The sequence below is a fragment of the Talpa europaea genome (assembly GCF_964194135.1).
Source record: "Talpa europaea genome assembly, chromosome: 3".
Classification (NCBI taxonomy): Eukaryota; Metazoa; Chordata; class Mammalia; order Eulipotyphla; family Talpidae; genus Talpa; species Talpa europaea.
Genome location: NC_140069.1, coordinates 103049122 through 103073114, shown reverse-complemented (window position 1 = coordinate 103073114; position 23993 = coordinate 103049122). Strand labels below are relative to the sequence as shown.

The 23993-nt window shown below is 50.4% G+C and overlaps 1 protein-coding gene across 5 annotated transcripts in view; it reads left to right on the top strand.

Annotated features, from left to right (window-relative positions):
- CRHR2 (corticotropin releasing hormone receptor 2) overlaps nt 1-23993 on the top strand; it is a gene marked incomplete at both ends in the record, with an annotated part of 42654 nt that overhangs the window by 7491 nt on the left and 11170 nt on the right. For 2 of the 5 annotated variants that reach the window (XM_084229895.1, XM_084229894.1), the window contains 4 exons: nt 5786-5911; nt 20761-20846; nt 22264-22373; nt 22682-22799. In XM_084229895.1, coding sequence (XP_084086021.1) covers nt 5786-5911; nt 20761-20846; nt 22264-22373; nt 22682-22799 — 440 coding nt within the window. Of the gene's footprint in view, nt 1-5533; nt 5637-5785; nt 5912-20760; nt 20847-22263; nt 22374-22681; nt 22800-23993 lie in introns of those variants that run through there. The other 3 variants (XM_084229898.1, XM_084229897.1, XM_084229896.1) reach the window with 3 other exon arrangements.

The following is a 23993-nucleotide window of genomic DNA, read 5'->3' as shown; positions in this document are numbered from 1 at the left end:
CAGGTGTTGGGGTCAGGCAGGATCTGGGTCCTATCGCCTCAAACTGACAACAGTGCGTCTGGCAAGTCACCCAACCCGCCCAGTCACTGGCCTGCTAGGGCTGCAGTGTAGTACTATAGCCTGGAGGTCGAGACAGCAGAAATGCATCTTCTCATGATCCCGGAGGCTAGAAGTCCAAGATCAAGCAGGGCTGGTGTCCTCTGAAGTCCTCTCCTTGGCTAGTAGATGACTGCCTTCTCCCTCTGTCTCCACTTGGTCTTCCCTGCGTATGTCTGTGTCTTAACCTCAAAATTTAGGGCCCCCCCTAATGACTTGATTTTAACTTGATTATCTAGTGCCAAATAAGAGCGCATTCTGATAACCTGCTTTTTCCTTTTCCTTTTCTAACTCAGAATGAACATTTTCCCCTCTACTCCAATACTATAGTTTTGAGAGTATCACGCCAACATACAGGTTTTGATGGACAAAATTCAGCCTTTTTCCTCAACTATTAGGAACTGGTCAAAATCAAGCTCAGATTTATTGTGACTCACCCAACATGGGCCACATCAAAAAGTCATCAGACAGGAAATGGAGGCCTCCCATTTCAGGAGGACCCCAACCTCCCCTTCACTGCAGCTTCCTGCTCAGAGAGGCAACACTGGCTTATCAGCAGACACACCACCTTCTCCCTGCCCGCCCTACCCCCCAACACATGGCACAAGCCCTCTACTTCCCCATGACCCCTGGTCGATGGTACCCCAGGGGTCCATCATCTGAGCCTAGTAGAGAGAGTCCTAACTTCTCCAAGTGCTTAACTTGTAATATCATTTGTTTGTTCACAAACAGGAGATTATTAATAATCTCTGGATATTTTATATATATACACACACATATTTTTTATATATATGTATGTGAAAAAATGTTTTTAAGAAGACAATAAGTGTTCATTATCCTATAACTCTGGAATTTTTATGTTTGTAATCCCCAAGAGTTTATCAATCCAGAGACCCTCATGTTTTTTCACTTTCTGCTTTTTCATAAAACCAGGATGACCCTGTGTTCACAGTTTTGTAACCTGCTTTTTCCTTTTCCTTTTATAACTCGAAATGAACATTTTCCCCTCCACTAAATATTCACACGGCATGTTGCTGGTTACAGTGCCTAGCAGTCCCCACGGGGGCACAGCACCCTTCATTAGCCTCGTCCCTGAGGTGGGACACATAGGCTATCAGGATACTCTAGGACTTAGGGAATAATATCTTGGATCCCCTAAGTGGGAGATATTTCCTTAGTGTTCACTGATTGAGAAAATGCATAATGATTAACATCAAGTTCAAAACCAAGTAAAACCAAACAATCTTCTATTTAGACATACATATGATAAAACTGAAAAAACCAAGAGCAAGGAAATGATAAACACAATTCTCAAGAGAATGTTCCCTCTGGGGAAGGAATATATAGATAAATATCTAAATGATTGGAATAATCTAGTTTCAGATTGGATGACAGATTTATTAGATGTGCTGCTACATACAAATTTCCATAAAAGAAGAGACAAAAATAGAGTAAAGTTAGGCCATGCATGGGCTAATGATAATAAAGGGTCATGAATCAAAGTCTATGATCAATTAAAATTGTATGCCCCTGAGGTCCAAATAAAGAAAAAACACACATTATTACAAGAGACTTCAGGCAGCTTTAAATGGATTATTTCTATTTTATTCGTCACAGAGGCATCTAATAGGGCATGTATTATGAGGTGTATTATTTGGTCCATAGGCAGACTAGGGTCTGAATAGATTGAAGGATCTCTTGAAATAACTCCCCAATCCAACACGCACACACACACACACACACACACACACTCAGTCACCCAAATGGGAAAAGAGCCTTATTCCAGAGACAGGGTCACTGCCAAGCTCTGACCCACTCAGCACAGGCCTGGAGCATCTGATGGGGGCTGGGACCAGTGATAGGGCCAGCCTTGCCCCTGGGGCTTCACAGAAGAGACAATAGAAAAACTGGCAACCTTAGTGTGCCGGTCCCAGCAGCTGGGCACACCAAGAAAGCCCACCCAACTTAGACAAGACAAAGGCGTTCAGAGCTAAGCTGAACATTTTAAGGCGTTGGCTAAGCTAACTGGGGTGGTAAGGACATTCCCAGCAGAGGGAACAACATGTGCAAAGATATAGCTGAGTTCCAGGGAATGACAAGTTGTTCCATAGGGCATCTCAAGTTGAGCAGGAGGGAGCGCATGGGGGAAGACAACCATGAAGACTGCTCTTTGCAGTGAACAATTAGAAAATTAGAATAAATAGAAAATTCACTTCATCTGCCCAGGGGAGGAGACAGGGAGCCCCGTGGGGCTATGCAGATGGCCCAGGCATGGTTGGAGGGGGAAATTCCTTTTTTTCCTCTGGACCTCCCTTCACCCCTGTGCAATGAGAAACAGGTTTGGAAGGTTCCTGGTGACCCTTCCTGACTCCACAGTCTGGGCCCATAGTTCGACATGAAAACACCAGATTTTCTCCTCTGTCCCAATGTAGGGTGGGTGAGGAGGGTGGGAGTGTCTAGACTCTGCCCCAGAGCTACAGGGCAAGAATGGGGTGTCTTCAGGTGCCGCCTGATCTGCCATGTCAACCGGTCCTGTTGTAACGCCCAGGAAAGTCCACCCCTTTGTCCTAGCTCTGCCTGCTCCTGTCTGTTCCAGTCTGATGGAGCACAGGCCCTCTGACATGCTAACACAGCCTACCACCTTAAATCCCGTCTCCTCTCTGACATGGGGTGTTAGAGAATGTGTGTGATGCTGTGAAGACATGTGACACAATGTGTGTTTCTTATGTTCTCCATGCCTGTTTGATGCAGGGTATCGGGCTGTGCACTGGAGAGACTTGCCTGGAACTATCCACTGTCAGCTGACATCATAGGTGGGCCAAAGGCACATACTTCATTTCCCTGAACTTCCTTGTCAACCTGCCACTCCCCCCAATCGCCTGTGGATGCCTTGACTGTGCCAAAGGCCTCTTCCCCAGCCTGGCATGGAAGCTCACCTCTATCCCATTTACCTGTGGCAGCAAAAGTTACCAAATTACCCCAGGTCCCTATTTATTTGTAATTGGATTTAATCTGAGGAAAATTTTAGCTCTTTCCAACTTCTTTCTCATTTACCCATTTGCAAACACAAATAACTTGTAAAACTACCTTGTTTCCAAACTGCTACTTTTTTCAATTTCCTCTCTGTTGCATCTAGAATAACAGACAATCATGCCAATAATAACACCCAAGAAGAATCCTACCTCCTGGACACCAGGGAAACTTGAATCTATTGATTTGTGCTCAGGTCCCGACTCTGCAGAATAGCCTTTGGCTCTGCCACCAAAATGGCACTTCCCATAGGAAACTGATTACATGTGTCTCCTGGTTTAGAGCAATCCAGGTCACCCAGGCCAACTCTTTATTCTGTGGAAGCCTGCATGAGAGATAAGAAATCCTTGTCCTCTAGTCATTGGACACCTACCATGCCCTGAAATAGCTGATTCCCCTGTGCTTTGGTGATGAGCATGTTAATAACTTAGCATAGCTAGATTTCTCTCTTCCTCCCTGTGCTGTAATCAGTGTTAGAGGCCCCTTCTTTGCGCATGGAAACTATTTCCCAGTGAAAACAAGAGCTGATCTGTCAGTCACCCTCTAATGTAGGTGGGACCCTGTGGGGCAAGGTTCAGTCTGAGAGTGAGGACTGCCCTCCCTTGAGGGTTCGAGTCAGGCTCAGGTCTAGGGTTAGGACTCTACCTCTGCACCCCTACTCCTAGCACTGCTTACTATGGACACCAAGGGACTTACCTATACTACTGCTACTGCCCAGAGTGGAGTCAAAAGCTCTAATATCCATTCAGGAAGCAGAAGACAGACCTGGTTGGGTGGTCTGCACCGATACTTGCCAGCAGTTGCCCCTAGAGAGATTTCAGTGCTCAGTCCTGCTCTCAGTGTTCTCTCGCTCTCCAGCTCTTCCTGAGCAATGACAGCAGCATTAATGAGGAGACCAGTAAGACTGGAGCACAGGAAAGTAGCGGGGCCAGCCTCATGCCCATCCCCTGCCCAGAGCAGAGCACAGGTTCAGGGTGGTCGCAGCCTACGCTGGTAGCTTTGTTCCCAGTAGAGGTTGGCACGGGACAGGCCTAGTCGCCCTGGGTCTCCCAACCTAACCGAGACTGAGTTTCCTACTCCCTCTAAAGATAGAAACACACATGCAGGCACAAGTATCTTCCTCAGCCTTTGACTCTCATAACTCAGACCCAAAGACTCTCAGAGCTGTGCGGTGGGGGGGAGGGGGTAAGGGGAGGTAAGGGGGGAGGACTCAGAGAACATTTCAACATTTCCAGGAGAGAGGGTAAGAATTGGGGTAACATGCAGGGCAAGTAGGGAGAGACAGGGGCAAAACCAGAACCCAGCTGAGTTGGGGTATCTATACCCCCAGCCCTGGCTCCTGAGCCCTTATCTGCCCAGTCAGCAGGCATGATCTGTGACGGTGGAGATGCAGCACATTACGGAGGAGGCAGTCCTGAGGGAGACCTGGGCAGACTCCATCTGCAGGTTTTCAGCTCTTCCAGCTTGCTGTGGGGACAGATCACACACACACACCCTCATGTGGAAACCCATTTCTGGTGGCACTACCCACTTCTCACTTTATTCTCTCTGAAGCCCAGCAAAGTGCATGAAGTCTTTGAGGTAATTTCAGCCAATAACTCCCCTGGACTTCCCTATCTCATTAAATGGCAACTCTACCCACCTCTCCCAGTCACCTACGCAGAAGACCTGGTGTTAAACCTAACTCCTGGCTCCTGCTGGAAGCTGCCCACTCACTCCTCTTCCAGTCCCTTCTCACCAGGGCGGGTTTTCCCTGAAAGCCCTCTCCAGCCCAGCTCCCAGGGCCTGGCCCAGGTCTTCACCCATTCAGGCCGTTTGATCTCACTAGGCTTTTCTATGGCCCCTCCAATCTGTTTCCTTCAGGAAGCCAAAGGGGTTCTTCTAGCCCGCAGATCCATATATGGGCCCTCTGCTCCCTTAGGGCATCTAAGATGGGGAGAAGAAACTCAAAGACAGCGCGCCTCCCAACTCTGGCTCTCGGTGAGGCTGGCAGCCTCCTGTTCCGTGCAGGGCGGGGTGGGCGCACTGTGCGGCCCACGATCTCCAGCCTCGCCGCTCTCCCCCTGCCACGCGGAGGTCTGAGCAGGCTGACGGCCCGCGGGGCCGGGCGGGGGGCTGCAGGGTGGGCCGGCGAGAGGAGCTGCCGGCCCCGCCCCCTGGCGCCGCCATTGGCCGCGAGCGAGAGGGTGGACTTGCGGCTCCGCACGCGCCGCAGTTCCTCTCCGGGAAGGTCCCGACTTAGTCGCTCCCGGTGGTCAAACACCGCCCCCGAAGGCTACCGAGCAGGTCCTGGGTGCACCGGGGCCAGGACCCCGCTCTCTTTCGGCCGCACACTCCTCCCAAGTCCCTCGCGGCCGCGCCGGTCGTGCAGTCACTCTACACATCTGAGCGCGCAGCTCCCGGCGCGATGGACGCGGCGCTGCTCCACAGCCTGCTGGAGGCCAACTGCAGCCTACAGCTGCCCGAAGAGCAGCTCCTGGACGACTGGGTGCCGCCCCTGAACCCCGAGGGTAGGCGGGCAGCTGATGGATCCGAACAGCGCGGGATCCTTCCCCGGCGTTCTGGGAGCGCGGAGGGCCCCGCGCGCTCCGTGCGCCCCGCGACGTGCCGCGCTCTCAGCGATCCCGCTGAGCCCTGCTCTGCCCTCTCCTGTCGCCAGGTCCCTACTCCTACTGCAATGCAACCTTGGACCAGATCGGGACCTGCTGGCCTCTGAGCGTGGTTGGAGCCCTGGTGGTGAGGCCGTGCCCTGAGTACTTCAACGGCGTCAAGTACAACACCACCGGTGAGTGCCCGCGGACCCTCCGCTGGGGAATCCGCTTCTGCAGCCCAGGAAGGAGGTTTAGCGTGTGGGGAGGGATCTGGAGCCGGAGTTAGAGACTTGCTGAGGGTGAGGGTCAAAGTACCCTCTGGCATTGAGGATCCTTGTAATGTTGGGGCCACTCCCTCTGCTCCAACCCCACTGTAACATAAGAGCGCAGTGGGGCAGTGGCTTGCCCACAATTCCAGGGCTCCATGCTGTGAGAGGGTAGATGGAAATACTTCTGTTTTGAGAGCAACCCTCTCCTACATTGTATGCTATGGGTCCCCCAATTAGGGCTTGTTCTTTGTTTAGCCCCTGCTGTTTACACCAAGTTCAACCCCCCCACAGGCAGTGTGGTGACCACACACTACACTACAGAGAAGGAGGGCAGGAGGCAGGAAAGGTGAGGTGAGCACTTCTGGGGAGGGGACATACAGAGTGTAGATGCTTTGGGGCCAGAGTGTGGACATCCGCACTAACCAGATGCCCCCTACTCGGCCTCTGGCTTGAGTACCGGCCTGTGGGCTGCATTACTCCTGTGCCCAGTTGATGCTCCATGTCTGACTCAGGACCACCCCCCACCTCCCAGGGAGAACAATATGTGTTTTCTTTTCTCCTGGCAAGTGGCGTGCTTGACGCTCTGGGGAAGACTGCAGCAGAGATGACTGGAGTCGTTCAGCATCTGGGGGGGCTTGTTTGGTTCAGGCTGTGGTTCTGGCATGGGAGTGTGCAGGGGTGCCTAAGTCTATGCCCTGTGGAAGGTCTGATGGAAGTGAGGTTGGAGTGTTCTGTGAGGATGTGGTAACAATCACTGGCCACCCTGGAAGCTCCCTCACGTTTCCAGCCCCACCCAGCAGCAGAGAACCTCCCAAGACCCTGTGGGTGGGTACTGAGTGTGAGCTGTGTCTGAAGCCCCTTATCCTGGAAACATCACAGCAACCTCTGTGAATGTCTGCTTCTGAGCAGTGGCACAGCTCCCCCACCTATCACACATGTGTGCAGGTGTCTGTCCAAGCTTTCAGAGACTGAAGACTTTACCAGGAGATATGGTTAGAGGGCAAAGCAGCAGTGCCTGAATCTGATGCAAGTGGCACTCCCCTGTCTGCACCAGCGGAGGGCTCTGTTGGGCCCAGGAAGCAGCTGTGAGGAGTAAGAGTCGGAGGGAAGGGGGTGTTAGAGTCACTGAAGGATCTCTGCATCATCTGGAAACTGGCTTCCCAGGCATGATTAAAACAGATTTTAGGGGGCAGAGAGGACCCCACCTAGAAGGTGTACAAGCTCTATCCCAGTCCTGAGATTATAAAACTGTATTTTTAGAATTCTGTGAGTTGAGTAAGGTGAGGCACAGAGATCAGGGTTCCTGATATTGGCTGGCGTGAAGAGTAGGGCTAAATGAGATGATGAGGCATCTCAACCCCATAGCCTATGGCTCTGATGAGCTCTGCTTTGCCTCCTATTCCAGCCTGGGCTGCACCTTATTCTCCTCAATCAACCTGGAGCTTCCCAAGGGCAGTGACTATCTCTCCTCTCCATGGCAGAGTTGAGCCCAGTATTTATTCCATCAATTTATTAAACACCCACTATGTGCCAGCCTGTGAACTAGCATTGAGGCCTCAATCACAGACAACAGACAGAAGAAATACAGAATGATTAAATACCCTGATGGAGGTGAACAAGGGACTCTGGGATACAGGGCGGGGGGAACTCAGAAAGACAGGAAAGACTTCCCAGAGGAGGTGCTGGAGCGCAAACCAGATCACTCACATCACCCTGGCAAACCAGAAACTGAAAAAAAGGGCAAGGTGCTGCCAAGAGTGGCAAGCACAGTGCCAACTAGCCCCTATATCTAATGACCACTTTGCTGGGACCAAAGTGCTGCCTGCTCTGTAACTTCTGGGGAGTAGCGGTGAGGTTGTGCGGTCATTGCGATTACCCTGTGCTGCAGCAAAGGCAGGAAAAGCAGAGATGGTGAATCTGTTTTTGCTCTTCTGTCCACACTCCCTTCTCCCCTTGCTGCTCTCCCTCTCCATGAGCCTTTCCAGTGGGATTCTTCCTTTGAATAGAAGGACACAGGGAAGAAAATGAAAAGCTTAGGGGAAGAGGAGGAAAAGTTCCAGCTCCTGTGCATGTCCAGTTTTGTGTATGCTACAGCCAAACCCTACCACAGCCTCATTCCTTAGAGGGTAGATAATGCCCAGGTGGGATACAGCTTAGGACGTAGTCTCTAAGAAATTTTATCTACTCAGCTAAGCACAGAGGATCAACCACAAAGCTACCAAGTGTTGATCATTTTCCAGGAGCCAGCTACCACAGAGAACTTTGTATAGTGCACCGATTTATCCCCAGCTCCCTATGAATTCCTGAGATATGTACTGCTTTTCTGCCCATATTGCAGACAATAAAACCGAGACTCAGAGGCATCATTAGCTTCTGTGCCCTGGTGCAGGCAGGGGCATACACAGCCTTCATTCTTACCCACAGGGCAATACTGCCTCCATGAGGGACACACTGCATTTGTGAGGCCACCTTAGAGGACTCCTGAAAGATCAGGATGTGCTTAACCCTCTGAGCTGGACTTCTGTAGACAGGTGGGGTTTCAACAGGTGAATGGATAACGTGTGTTGGGAAGGAGAGGCCACTGTGCTTTGTGCTTTGGGACTGCTGAGTATTGCTGGAGCTCTGTTAGTAGGAGAAAGACATTAACCAGACCAGATGGTAGATGGAGGTGAGATGGTGCAGAGCACTGTCAGTGTGGGAAGGAGCTTGTGAGCTGAGAGCTCAGCTTTGGACACAGTCTCTGGAGGCAGAAGTAGTGGTTAGGGGGCAATTGCCACAGCCCCAGGTTGAGTGGAAGCCACTGGAGCAGAGGTGGGGATGGATGCAAGAGACCTTATAATTGACAAAACTGGGGTGGGTGGCAGGGAGCAGCCAGGGTCCACACCAGGTGTGTAGGAAAATCCTGCAATAAGGTATTCAGGAATCTGGATGCATGCGAGGTTAACTGACAGCTATAGGTAACAAACTTGGGAGGCCAAAGCCTTGATTAGCCTCATCCAGAGACTATTTCAAGATGTTGCAGTGATCAGGTAAGTGAAAGGACTTGATCCCTGTCACACACGGGGGTCTGGGGCAGAGCTGAGCTAAGTGTCTTTGTGTCCAAATTCTCCCCAGGATTCTCCCCACCACCCACACAACCACTTCATGGCCCTGGTTCCATGTGTCTGTACTTTCATCTGACCTGCTAACTCATTAATCCTGACATAAACCTTTGACAGAGATGGAGCGTTATCCTCATGTTGCATGTGGGAAACCGAGGCACAGGAAAGTTAAGTGACTTTCCCAAATTCATGAAGATCGTAACAAGGATTCAAACCCATGTTCTAATGCCTTTAAGGTTCCACAGGAAAGGGTGTTGGTAAAAGGATCTCTGGGAGCTTATGGAATCACTGAGTGGCAGGAGTACTATATTTGGGGTCCCCAGCCAAGATCTCAGGGCAGAGCTGGTACAGTAAAGTACCCACACTTTCATGCTGGGCCCCATTAATGCTACCAGCCTGGGGTCTTAAGCTTCCTGCGTTCTCCCCACTTCCATTTCTTGAGCCCCAAGCTCACTAATTTTTCCAGGGCAGGTGCATCTCATCTACATACATACACTGGTGGATGGGGTTGGTGGGGCTCTGGCTACAGAGAGCTTAGAAGGTAAGGCCCTGACATTTCAGCTCTATGGCAAGAAGTGGGCTCCCTCCATGTCTCCCCTAACCCATATGAAAACCAACTTCTAATCCTAGGCCATCCAAAATGATCACAAATCGGGCCTCCCCGGTGGCGCAGCGGTTGAGCGCTGGATTGCGAAGCTGCCCGCGATCTCTGTGGTGCCAGTTCGATCCCCGGCTGCTCCCCGGCCACCGGAGGAGGGTCCCACATGGCGCGCAGACCTCTCCTGCCGCCCGCTGCTCCCCTCAGCAGTGTACTTCGGTCCTTCTGCCTGCTCTGCACCCCGCTCTGGCTCTGGTGAATTCTCTCACCCTCCCGCGCTTCTGACTGTACCCAGTGCATGTATAAACAAACAAACAAACAAATAAATAAATAACATGCCTCTATAAAAAAAAAAAAATGATCACAAATCCCCATACATGGTATAAGGGGACAAGTCCCATCAAGGCAGACTGGACACCAGTCTCCTGTCTGCAAGGAGAAGGGACATGGACTAGCTCACCATGGTTTGGCCAGAGGCGGCCACTGTATTCTTGACTCCTCTGAACCCATCTCCGTGTGTGCGTGGCTCTCTCTGTCTCCTCCCCTCTCTCTGTGGTCTGTCTCTGTCTCTGGGTGTGTTTTCTGTTTGTGTCTTCCTATGTTAATGTGTCTGTATCTTTCTGTTTCTTGTTTTCTGTCTATGCGTCTCTCTCTCCTTTCTTCCCTCCATCTTCTCTCTCTATTCTCTTCCCCTCTCTCTCTTCCTCCCAGTATCTCCTCTACCTCCCTTCCCCCCAAATCTTCTGTCTCTCCCTCCTGTCATCCCTCTTCTATCTGGCCTCCTCTGGCACCTCCTCTTATCTGCCCCTGTGGTCCTCCTAGCTACAAAGGAGGGTCCTGCTCCCCCTTCTTCTTTCAGCATCACTAAGCACAGCACTGCTCAGCCTAGGCCACCTTGATCTCAGGCTCCCACCATGTGCTTTTGGGAATGACTGGGCTCATCTCTACCGAGGCATTCCTCCACCACCTAACCCAGCTCCAAGGGGAGGACTAGGAGTCCCCACTTCCCAGAACCCCGTTCTAGACACATGCTGAAGCATTGATTGTATTAAAATGGAAGAACCTTAAATGAGTGGTCCCTGCCAGAAGAGATCTTTCTATGGGTGCTGCCTACTTGCTTGCATGGGAAGCCTCTTCAGCACTGAGAAGGCAGAGATGATAAAAACTGAGTGCTTCCCTCAAGGAGCCCCAGGCTGCTTAAAGTTAAGAGTAACTTAATTTCTAACAGAAATGGGGAAAGAAGGCTTTGAGGGGTAAGGTGGGAGGAGGTGCACTAGAGCAGTTCAGGAGGGCTTCCTGGAGGAGGTAGAGATAGGTCTTGAAGGCCTTGGTGTAGTAAGGATGTTATATTTTTTGATGACAGGCATGATAAAGGGTGCAGGACTCAGGAAGGGTCCCAAATGTATCCTGTCCACTGGATTGAGGAAGTGCAGCTGTGAATCCAGAAACTCAGTTCTCAGTCCCTAGTGACACTGATCACACCTGAGGCCCCAGGGCCACAAGTTAGTGCGACATACATGGCCATCACTGAGGGCTTGACTAAGAGGAGGAAGGAGGGAGAGAGCAAAGGTGGCTGCCCCCTGGTCATCAAATTCCCAGCTGTAGGGGCTTCTGAACTTAGTCCAGTCCTTCCCTCCCCGGCTACCTAAGGGTGGGAGGTGACGGGTCTAGAGAGGGCAAGAGACTTACTCAGGGTCCCACAGCAAGCCAGGGCCCCAGATGGCCTCTTATGACTCTGGGAACTCTTGGCCCATGTTCTAGCATTTTTCCACTTCTGCCTTTGAAGGTCCAGGAAGCAGAGAAAAACAATAATGGAGTCTGAGCTGTTCCTCTGCCTAAGGACCCTTTACTCAGGGAGGACAGAGAGTGAGTCACCTTGATCTTCCCTCCCTCTCCCAGCAGGAGTCTTCCAGCCACTTCCTGGCTCTTCCCTGGGAGGCATATCTCTTATTGGGTTTGTGATATGTTGCCCTCTCCTCATTAGATACAGGCTCTTCGAAGAAGCATGCAATCTGAGCCTGCCAGGGGGTGGGATAGGGGAGGGAAAGGTGAGAGAGAGAGAGAGAGAAAGAGAGAGAGAGAGAGAGAGAGAGAGAGAGAGAGAGAGAGAGAGAGAGAGAGAGGAGACTTATTTGTAAGTGAAATAGCACAGCCCAGGATGTGGGAAGACATGGGAAGGGGCTGATTTTGGAGGAGGAAGCAAGCTGGGAAGACTTCTTGGGGGAAATGTTGTTGAACAAAACCTTGGAAAATTACACACGTGATGTGTCAGCTGGAAGGGAGAATGGGACCAGAGATGAAACATAGAGGCAGGTAGAAGCAACAAGAGCAAGATCATGGAAGTTTTGAATGCCAGGCCCAAGCATAGGCCTCAATACTGCTAGTTTTAGAGCCCCATGGTGCAGGACTAGAATATTCTAGAAGAATGCTGTTTGATTTTTAGCACCTGCCATCTAATTCTAAATTCAGGTTTGCTGAAAACTTTATCCTTGACCATTCCCTCTCCTCCCTCCTGCTTATTAAGTCAGTGACTACAGTATCCTTCCTTGTTCACACCTCCACCCCCACCCCCTCCAGCAACCACAGAAGAATCTGGAATCCCCATAGCAAAGCCCCAGCACTAGTGACCCTGAGGACCTCCTGCAAGTGCAATTAGTCCACCTCAAACTAGGTGCTCCAGAGTCTGATTTGGAGCTCAACTCACATACCTGCAGGATTGGGGCTTGGGATGAGGGAAAGCAGGAGGAACCCAGATTCCAGATGGTGGGGATTTAAGTCCTGGCTGTGCTGTGATTCACTGAGTGACAAGGAGGTCCCCTTGTCTAAGCTTTAGTCTCCTTATCTGTGTGAAGAAGACAGAGAATATACTGACTTTGGGAGGGCCTGCCACAATTAGGGAGACAGTGCTACTTGGGCTGCTCTGAACAGCTAGGGAATTGGCAGCCAGGGGAGAAGAGGGGAGCCTGGGACCCAGAAGAAGCAGTTATGTCCTTGGGTATGGGAAGGTCCCATTCACACTAAGGATGTTGTCCTCATTCTGAGGTGGTGTGGTCTTCTGTCATGTCTAAGAGGCACAACTTTGTGGCCCCTAGATGGCATCTTGGGAGGGAGTGGTCTGTCTACACTAAGAGGATTTTATCCCCAAAGGTCTCTGGAGAGAAGCAGCCCCTGCCCCAGGGAGATACCACTGGGGTGACAGGAAGGAGATAGGACTCTGCCAGGCAGATGCTTTCACCCCTTATTGCCTCACAGAAACTGGTTGGAAGCCAGGTCTAATTCTGGCTATGCCACTGACACTTGTCTCACCTTTGAACAGGTTTTTCTTTTCTTTGGGCCTCAGTTTCTCTGTAGTCAGTAGAGGATGAGCCTGATGAGTTATCCTGGTTTCTTTCCCTTGATATTCCTCATTCCATAGCAGTCTCTACTGTTATGGGGCCCCCTTGTTTGCCTCTCCCCCTCCACCTGCCTCTGTGGGCCGATGTCATGGTGACAAGTCCATTGAGCGTTGCTAGGGATGACTGGAAGGAGGGAGCTCTACACAATAGAGGCTGAAGCAAGGTGTGGGCTCCTCCTCCCACTTACATCTCTTCTGGGGAGGGCAGTGATCTCACACACAATGAACTGGATCCATACCCTTCCCTTTTTCATGGCCCAGCATGGCCTCCATGAAACTGCCATGTACCTTATGACTCAGTTTCCCCACTGTGCTGTAAATGTGGGTATTTATCCTTTCCATGCCTGCCTAATCAGGATGGAAAGGTACCATGAGTGAAAAATCCTTTGGAAATAGAGGTGAGGGTTTGGGGAGGTCCAGAATGAACATTGCTTTTGGGACCAAAAGCAATGTCAACCCAACACTAAAGAATGGACTAGAAGTGCCCTATTCTGGAACCCAAATGTCTTGAGCAGATGACTTTGGGGATGCCCTTCCCAACCTGATGAATGGGTTGGCAAAGGCAGGTTACCAATGTCTCAACCCACTGTTCCTTCTACATCAAACTGGTTTTAAATTTGGGGGACCTCCACCCTTTACAATGTGTAATGAACAGATAAAGACAGGAAATGTTCCTGCTGGCTCCCACAGTCCTCCAGTCCTACTTAGCTGCAGCTACATCCAGCCTATGCAAGAGTATGAACTTATGGGGACACTCATTGATTGGAAGGTTCAGGGTAACTGTACTGTCAGCACCTGACTATGCCATATTTCTCTTAATGGTGTCTCTCTCTCTTTTTTTTAAAACTATTTTTTTAATTTTATTTATTTTTATTTTATTTTTTGTTAAGAACTGGGGTACAGGCCAGAGGTGTGGGAGGTGAGAGGATTCATCAGAGACAGAGTGGGAAACAGAACAGGCAGACTGACGAAATACACTGCTGAGGAGAGCAGCGGGCGAGACAAGAGAGGTCTGCTCACCATGTGGGCTGCTCCAAGGCCAGCGGGGATTGAACTGGCGCTGCAGAGGCTGAGAGGACAGCTTCACAGCACTGCGCTCAACCACCTGCGCCACTAGGGAGGCCCTTAATGGTCTCTTAACTGAAGGTAAAAAGAACTAGTCATGCCCCACAACATCATTGCCCTATCCAGGCTGTGGATGCCAGGCTAGGAGAGGAGAATGATTCAGAGATTTTTCCCACAAAAGTGAAGACAGGTGACCCAAGGCTAAGGTCAAAATTTCCCAGCAAGACCCAAAGTCAAATAGGAAAGAGATGGCTGAGACTAGAGTAGCCCAATGCCAGCAAAAGGTAGTAAGGAGACTGAGGGTGGCCTCTCAGGCACTCTCTGCTTCAAGGATCTGAACACCAAGTAGCTCAGACACTGCAGAAGTGGTAGCACTGACGGAATCTTCTAGAACATGCTGTCTCTGAGGTTTCCCATGAAAAAATTCACCCAGGGGAGAGATCTCATTCTTCCTCTTCTTTTCTGGGTAACTCTCATATATGTCATTCTCCTATTTTGGGTCCCACCAGACCAAATGAGGAAGAAGTTGCTTCTCCCTCTTAAATTCGCAGGGAGATACCTGCTGACTCAGTTTCCATGTGCTCCCCTGGGAACAGCTGAGGCTTTCATGGCTGGAATCAGAAGATGCTGACCACAAGTTTGTTCTTTTTGATTGACACCCCTACCCTACTTGGGTTTGGATTTACAGTGCCAGCAATTCTGGCCCTCGGGCACAGCCTTACTGTGGTACATGTGTGCAACCATCGATACCTCCTGCATGTGTGATCTCTTACATACAACTTGGTAGTGCCTGGCATCTGAGGTAGCACACTGTCCTGTTGGCCCACTTTGAGCCTCTCACCCTCATTCTGGATTCCCCGGTTACCTAGCCAACAGCACCATCTTGGTCCATCCTAAGCCCCCATGTGCTCAACTCTCTATGTCCCTTAAGAAAAATCCAGAGGAGGGGCCTCCCCGGTGGCGCAGCGGTTGAGCGCTGGGTTGCGAAACTGCGCGCGGCCTCTGCGGCGCCGGTTCGATCCCCGGCTGCTCCCCGGCCACCAGAGGAGGGTCCCACATGGCGTGCAGACCTCTCCTGCCGCCCGCTGCTCCCCTCAGCAGTGTACTTCGGTCCTTCTGCCTACTCTGCTCCCCGCTCTGGCTCTGGTGAATTCTCTCACCCTCCCGCGCTTCTGACTATACCCAGTGCATGTATAAACAAAAAAACAAACAAACAAACCAGCAAACAAATAAATAAAGCATGCCTCTATTAAAAAAAAAAAAAAAAAAGAAAAATCCAGAGGAGAGGGCAATCTAAACCTCACCCCTCCTGGGCTGACTGGTAAAATAAGACCCTTTTACAGAAGTCTATGAGAGAACAACCCCAACCCTGCATGAGCCAAGAGACGTGAGCTGCTAAACCCTCAAGAGCTGTGGCACCTGAAGGATTGCTACATGGAAGCTCCTGAAAGAGTGAGGGTTGAAATTGGGCCTTAAAGAGTGACATGAATTATCTTGACCTTCTTGGGCCTGGCCCAGTGCCATGCTCTGAATGCAGGGTGGAAGAGCTGGGTATTGGTAGCTCTCCAAGGTTCCCACCTGTATAAATAATGAGTGGGGAAGGCTAACATTCTGCTGTCCATGGTGCTGAATGTTCCGGTCCGGCTCAATGACCTCATTTCTTCAGTTAATACTGCCTCTGCACTCTCCTCCCTATCAGAACCTTCCCCACCTATTTTCTTGTCATTTTATTTCCAGATACCCAATGATCATATCCCCACCCTTCCGCCATTTTCCTACTCACACCCCACACCCAAACTATCTGTTGCACTCTTTCCCTTTAAGTACCACCCAAAATAGCCCCTCTTAGTCTGTCTCTTAGGACCTTTCCCCATATGTCAAAGATAGAGGATCCAACCTGGGGAGCATTAGAAATTGAGGTAGGGATGTTTGGAATTGTCACAGTTGCCCAAGGGTACTGTCAGCATTTGGCAGGTTGAGAAGTCCACACAGCAAATACTTGAGCCATCTGAGATGCCAGTAGCTTCATTGAGAATCAATTTGCATTCCTTTTTCTGAGATGGGAAACTGAGGCCAAGAGGGAAAGAACTTATTTGGAGTGACTTAGCCAGCCAAAGATAGAACCATAGCTAGAATATAGTGCTCTCCCCACCACCATTTTCTCCCAGCCAGACTCTTGGACCACTCAGGTGACTGCCTGAACCAGGATCTCTTGTCACAAATAGTGCCAGCATCTGAAAGGGGGGAAGCCCATTATAGTGGGAATTTTAACAGGCAATGTCCACTCTAGGACTTTGCTGGAGATAAAGAGTAAGCTTCTCAGACTGCAGAATCCTGGAAGAGAAGGCCCTCCCTCCTGCATCATCATGACTCTAATGCCCCTGGCAGGCCACACTGCACACCAGCATCATCGATCTTCAACAGGGACACCTGTGTTGCTGTGGTAACAGGCACCCACCTCACTGCATCCATCACCACGATTCTGGCCTGGCCACCTGCCCTCAGACTTCCTGTGCCCTTCCTCTTGTGGTTCCTGGAGAGGACTCTTCCTGTCTTATTGTCTCCTGTCCAAGGCTGTGCTTGAGGGCTTAGTGTCCTCATTAGCCAGCTCCTCTGAAGAGTTGGGAACATCTGTCTTCCAGTCCCCTGGCACCCAATGTCTATAGCCAGAACTGCATCTCCAGGCATGGCTGGACCCCTAGAGGGGACCCCCCTCCCACCACCACATCCCAAATCCCAAACCCTGCTTTTCAAGAGTTTGGTAGATCTCAATTCGATTCAGCTCATTGTACTCAATGGCTCACTCCTGAGGGGGGAATCCAGTGACTCCAATATGACCTGCTTACTTGTCTGTCCCCAAGGAGCTCACATTCAATGAGTATATCACAAAAATGATAAACTCCACAGTGTAGCAAGGGAAATGCTCTAAGAGAGAGTGAATTGTGAAGTCAGTTGCAGGTCATGACATGCATTTGTGTACAAATAAATAGAATTCATTAGAATAGAAGAAAATACTAGAGCTATTGTCAAGATAAATTTTGTTGTGGGCCTCCCCTGGTGGCGCAGCGGTTGAGCACTGGGCTGCGAGGCTGGTCGCAGCCTCTGCAGTGCCAGTTCGATCCCCGGCCGCCGGGAAGGGTCCCACATGGTGCGTGGACCTCTCCTGCCGCGCCCGCTGCTCCCCTCAGCAGTGTATTTCGTCGGTCTGCCTGTTCTATTCCCCACTCTGACTCTGGTGAATCCTGTCATCCTCCCGCGCTTCTGACTGTACCCAGTGCTTGTATAAATAAATAAATAAATAAATAAATCTTTAAAACAAAAAAGATAAATTTTGTTTTGTGAAACTGCATTCAGCAGTGTGGTTCATGTGTATTGGATTGTGGTATGAGATGGATATGTTGCTATGGTTCAAGGGCAATAATGTGAAGGCCTATGTTTCAAGAGATGGGAAGATATAGAGGAGGTGTTTAGAGAGTAAAAGAAGGATTGTTTCCTACCTAGGTTATTGTGGAAGTCCTCAGGAGGAAGTAGAATTTGAGCTGGGGTTTAGAAGGTAGATAGTGAACAATGGGTGAGAGGCAGAAGGGTGTTTCAAGAGGTGCTTCAGCAAGGAGCTGGGTGTGTGCCAGGCCTATTAGTGCAAATGTCATCTATAATATAGAATGGTAGAGATGGATCAGGAAATCTAAGCTGGGGCCCAAGTGTCAAGACCTTTGAATATCACACCAGGAAATCTGGACTTTATTCTCAAGAGTAATAAAAAATCACTGGTGGGTTTTAAGCAGGCACCAAGATGATCATTCTGGCTATAAGGGCAAAGCATGGCAAAAATCAAGGGGAGAAGAGAAGAAACAGGGAAACAGGTAGAAGACTGTTGAGCCAGTCTAGCTAGGGCATCTAGAGAGAGGGCAGAGGAATTGGCAGAAGGGGACTGGGTACCAGAAAAAGAAAACAGAAAGACAGAATTCATTGAATTTTTTATCCCAGGGACATTTGATACGACAAACAAGAAAGATCTCAGAACGCAGCATCTTTATCCTGACCCTCTCCCATTTGTAAGCCTCATGGTCAGTGCTACCATGAGATATACTTGGGAAAAAGGTATTCCAAGGTCTTGTCTTTGTGGATTCCCACACTGCTCAGAGACCAGACTCACATACCTGGACAGCTCAAATCAAACCAGGTCATGAGTAAGCACTAGAGTGTGAAGCACAGGCTCTCAGTTCTGGGAGGGCTAAGGAGAGAAGAGGAGAGATCATGAGGTGGGGAAAATCAAGATGGTCTTCCTGGAGGAAGGGCTTTAGCACTGGGCTTCAGGGAATCTGAATAATCTATGAATGTATCTCCAGATGACAAATTGTGTTCCCCTTTGAATTTCAGCCAGGATCTGGGTTTGTCTCATTTCACATGTGTCTGTTGAGAGGGATTCGAGAAAGGATTATTCATTTTACAAAGGACTCACCCTCCTAAGATACTTTCACTTGAGTCCTTTTAGCTTCACCCCACTTTCTTTCCTTTAGTTCAATATTATTTATCCTATGCATCAAATTATTTTACACAGGTGAAACAAACCTGAAGAGAGGGGAAGCTCATGGGGAATTGGGTGCCGTGGTCAGGGCAAGGAGCTGGTGTGCTCCCAGTGGGGTCAGAATCAGTGGCAACCAGCTTTGGCCTGATGACACCAACAGGAACCAGCATCCTGCCTGAAGTGGGCTTCGTACCGACAGTCCCGGGAGGCAGGAATAGGACAGTAACAACTCTGGAGTTGAAAAATCTGTGAGTTTAGAGCACCAAATTAAAAAACAATTAGGCTAATAGAATCTCCCCCATTGTTTCTGCTCTTCAGCAAGTGCTTCTTAATAATTCCATTGCTTTTAACTCACTGTCAGCCCAACGGAAGTGGGTTTTTTAAAGTAATTTAATTATTTTAGAACTCACTGCTTCCAAAAACAATCTAAGAATCCCTTTCCAGCTCTGTGACTCTATGCTCCGTGAGCTATTTGTTTTTAATTGGCTTTATGTTGTATATCTAACATAAGCCTGAAAGAGAAATGCACAAATAACTTCCCATTAGTCAGAGAGCAGGACCTGGTACAAATCATCCCCAGACAAGAATTTGTAATCTTGTATTTGTAATCAAGGTGCACAGATAAGATTCATATTAATGCTAAGGGCACAATGCAGAGCAGAAGCTGGCAGAGGGCTCTGGAGTTCTTAGGTGGGAGGGTTTCCTCTTGATTGAGGTTGAGGGTGAACTCCCTGGAGGGGGTGACTTAGGAGCTAGACCTTGAAAATTAAATAAGGATTTAGAGAAAGGCAAGGATGAACAGTCTTTGACTTTTCTACATTCTCCTTTGATAAAACCTGTACTTTTATACGTCAGGCATTAATGCCCTGAAATGTCTCTTCACGCGTCACATTCTAACTTTCGTATGAACGCCATTCTCAGACACTCACGTCACATGGTGGTGTCCAGGCAGCTACAGCTCACAGCCAGCTGCACGGTCAGAGCCCAGCAGGGTCTCTCATCCCCATGCACTACCACTCAGCTGCTAGGGGTTAAGAACTTAAAACCTGAAGCCAGACCTTCTGGACTTCTTCTCATCTCTTATCCCCGGCAAACAGCTTAATCTCCTTGTCCCTCAGTTTCCTTCTCTGTAAAACACACATGACAATATTATTAGTACCTGCTTCATGGGGTTACATGAGGATTGAAGAGTGTATGGTAAGTAAAATATCAGGCTTTTCTGCCCTCCCGCCATTAGGATTAATGATGGACCCCTGCGGTCCTGAATGCATGTCTGATGGCGGGCACCTGGAGTAGGGTGTGGGCATGCATAGGTGGGTTCACCTGGGCTGAGAGAGTGGGATTGTAAGAGCGGCGGCATGGGGACACCAGCAGAACAGAGAGCAGAACAGAAGACAAGGAAAGGAGCAGAGAAGACAAGGCCACAAGAGAATACCAGAGAGCCCAGAAAGAGTGAAGACTTGCTGGGGGCTGGGAGGCCTGCCAGCCTCCCGGCCACTCTGCCTGCCGTGTACCTGGTAAAATCCCAATAAAACCTGAATAAGTCACCGAGGGCTCCAGGTTTCTCCTTCACCCATCTGCTCGATCATAAAAACCTGCTCTGTGCCCTTCCTGCCCCTACAAAGAGGCAAGCATGATCAAATGTGTAAAAGAGAACTTGGTATAAGTGTGGTAAGCGCCTACTGTGCAGATGGTAGCTATGATGAAACTGGAATTGCTAATACTGGTGAAAAAGTATGGCTCTCAAAAGCAGAAGATGGTTGCAGTGCAAAGATGGAAATTATTTGGTGTGCTCATAGCAGTGAATCTTCTGCTCCAACTCAAGGGTCAAACAAAATTAAATAAAGTGTGCAAAATGCTGGTCAAAGATTGTCCCCAAAAAGGCTGTTATTTGCCCTTTAGCTGTCATGTGGGTAAAACTGTGGTGCAGTTTTCCCATAAATGATTTTAATATGAACTTTCAGACACACTTTGTGTCCTGGCTTGGAGAAGTTGAGAGGTGTGGTCTTTATCCTGTGGGCACTTGGGAGCCAGGGAGTATTCTTGAAGAGGAGTGACCTGCTTCTTGGCGGTTGGTGTCTTTAATAGGGAACGCCTACCGGCAGTGCTTGGAGAATGGGACGTGGGCCTCGCGGATCAACTACTCACAGTGTGAGCCCATTTTAGATGACAAGGTAAGCTCCCCCACCCCTGTCCCAACCCTGGTCCTCATACAAATATTGGGTTGTCAGAAAAAGTCATGATGCATTTTTGTTTGAAAAAACAGAAAAAATATATGACTTTTCTGACAACCCAGTATTAGGACTTAGGGGGAGCACCCCAAGGATAGGACAGAAACAGTCCTAGTGACACCGGATCACCCCTGTCTGTACCTCTTTCCCTGTCCCTGTGCCCAGTGACACTGTGGTGAGGGAGAGGCAGGCCATGGAATGCCACTGTAAGGAGAATTTGGGCTGCTGGAGGACACAGCCAAGGGCATAAGAAGGGAGTGATCACGTAACCCGTGCTCTCCAACATCTAGCGGGCTCTGTGACGTCCCTCCTCCTCTATGCCTGTTTCCCACCTAGCCTTCCTGCTGTGTACCTTGTTTCTCTCCGTAGAAACAAGTGCAGCCCCCAGAAGAGAAGTCCCATGGGAAACTGTCCCCCTCAGACCTTGCCAACCCCCTTCCCTGGAGCTGGGCTCCATGCTACCTTTCTGCCTCCTCCCTTTCAAGCAGTACCTCATTCTGACCTAAAATGATACATCACACCTCCATCCCCCTCCTCTTTGCCTAACTCATCCCCTGGTAGGGTGGAGCTTTTCCCCCAAAACCTTTGCCTACTCTGAGAAGGCAATTCTACCAAATGTGAACCCCAAGTGTGTGCAGTGAGGGCGGCGGGAGTGACACACGGGAAGGTCAGACCAGAGGCAAGGAGGTTCCTTTCACCGCTGTCCTCTCCTTGCTGGCTTACAGCCCCTGTGAGCAGTGGCAAACAAAGTGGGGACTGAGGGCACAGTCTGCCCTGGCAGGAAGGAGGCCTTTATTGCTGCTGTTGTTTAGAATTGTCAGCATGTGGTGATACTAAAAGACATACCCATTCTTACTTGGTTTTAATATTCTTAAACTCTCTACAGACAATGCACACACACACCCCCCCCCATACACGCCCATGCTGCAACTGAGCCCAGGCTACCTCCAGAGCTCCAATAAGTTGCTGCTTCTGAGGGAGGAGGGCAGATTGGCTCATGGCACATATGCCAAAGCTGAGGTGGGGAGAGAGCTATCAGCTTGCCAGCTGGAGTATGAGCAGGGACTAAACACAGGTGTGGCATCTTTTAGCGGGAATCAAAAAGAAAAGAAAATCCCAGGCCCATACCTCTGATGTATCTCGGAATACTCTGTCCAAATCTGCCCCAGATTGCATGTTGAGAGGCCTGACAGCAGCCATGTAAGCATGAGGCGTGAGCTCTGCAGCCACCCTCCAACATAGTGACTCTTGAAGCCACTTGTGCCCCAGGTGGGACACGCAGGGTGGGCACTGCTACAGCACCCCGCCCCACCCTCCACATGTCCCTGGCCTCAGTCTGCTTGTATATCTGTCCATCCAGCAGAGGAAATATGAGCTGCACTACCACATTGCCCTCATCATCAACTACCTGGGCCACTGTGTCTCTGTGGCGGCCCTCGTGGCTGCCTTCCTGCTTTTCCTGGTCCTGCGGTGAGTCTCCCTACACCTGCTGTCCCCTTCCTCCTCTCACAGTACCCGCTTCACCTCCCAGGCATGCCCACCTGCACCCTGGAGGCCCTGGAGTCAGTGGGCAGAGGGGGCTTGCAGGAGGTGCCAGGGCCTGGCCACCAGCTGCTGTGCGGGAGGCAGGGGGCACCTGGCTCTGAGGGGCCAGCTGTGCCACCATGGGACGAGGGGGCGGGGGCTGCCCTCATTCCAGGCTGTTTCTACCAAGTTTCTACCCCCCATGCCCTCGCTGACCCCTGACCCCAGCTAACCCTCATCTGGGCCTCCCATAGGAGCATCCGCTGCCTGCGGAACGTGATTCACTGGAACCTCATCACCACCTTTATCCTGCGAAATGCCACGTGGTTCCTGCTGCAGCTCATCGACCACGAAGTGCATGAAAGCAACGAGGTCACTGGGTGGAGGCTCAGGGCTGGGCTGGGGGCACTCAGCACTGGGGCACCCGTCTCTGCCCAACCCTCATGTGCAGGCTGCACCTGTGCTCATCTCCACCCAATCATTGCCCCACAGTTGGGGGCAAGGGGCAGGGGCACTGCCAGGCCAGGAACAGCATAAACCTGGCAATGGACTTGGGTTTCTATTATGCCCCAATCCCCATCTTGGAAATTCAGGATCACCCCCAAAGAAAGAATTATCCTCTAAGCTTTATCTCATTATCCCAATGAGAGGCCTGTAGTGATTCCCACCCCCCCCCTCCCGCCCCAGACATGGAGACTAAGGCTTGGAATTGTAATGATGCCTCTACTCTGGGCCCACAGGGTCTCGAGTAGGCTGCCCCATGTGTTAGCTGCCTGCCCTGGACTTGTGTCCACTGTGTTACACTGTCCAGGCCATTGTCAAACTGGAGACCAGAGTGGGGAGCAAGCAGAGTTCCTGGTTGACGGTTATAATGAGACTTTGAGATACATTTTGTCTGGATGACCCCACCTGAGCAGCCAGCCAGCCTGGCTTGACCCTTAACTTGGCCCCACATCAAGCCTTCCCTCTGTGAGACCAATTTCAATCCACTTTCAGGTGCCCTGCAGCCCAATACTGGCTTATACTGATAAGCTGTCACTTAAACTTGGAGGAAAAGCAAGGTGGGAGGAGGGGATCTTTTGCTAACCTCCCCAGTAGGACTTTCTCAGAACAGAGAGAGACATCCTGATGGGGCCCAAGTTCAGGGGGCAGTGATCAGCTCAGCACAGACGACTATGTGACATCAGGGCTCATGGAAACGGCAGGGAGGAATGGACTGTTCCGGGGAGCCGAGAGCACCTCAACACATAGTTCCTCTCAACACCACACTGCACATGCCAGCCTCAGCTTTGCGGTGCCCTGGGGATGACCCCATGGCGCAGATGGCCAGGGTCTTCTGGGTCTGTTGAGAAGAGCTCTGGCCTGGCGCTGGCAGTGGCTACTGTGGCTCTCGGCAGGCTCTTTCCTAGCCCGCACCCCCAGCACCCCTCTGCCAGGTGCTTGGGAGGGTAGCCCTGCTCAGAGAGACAGGGACAAATTCCCCTCTGCTGGGAAGATAAATAGCAACAAGATTTGTTCTCCCCAAACCAGAAGCCTTGGAGAATCACCTCCGTGACTGCAGCCCAC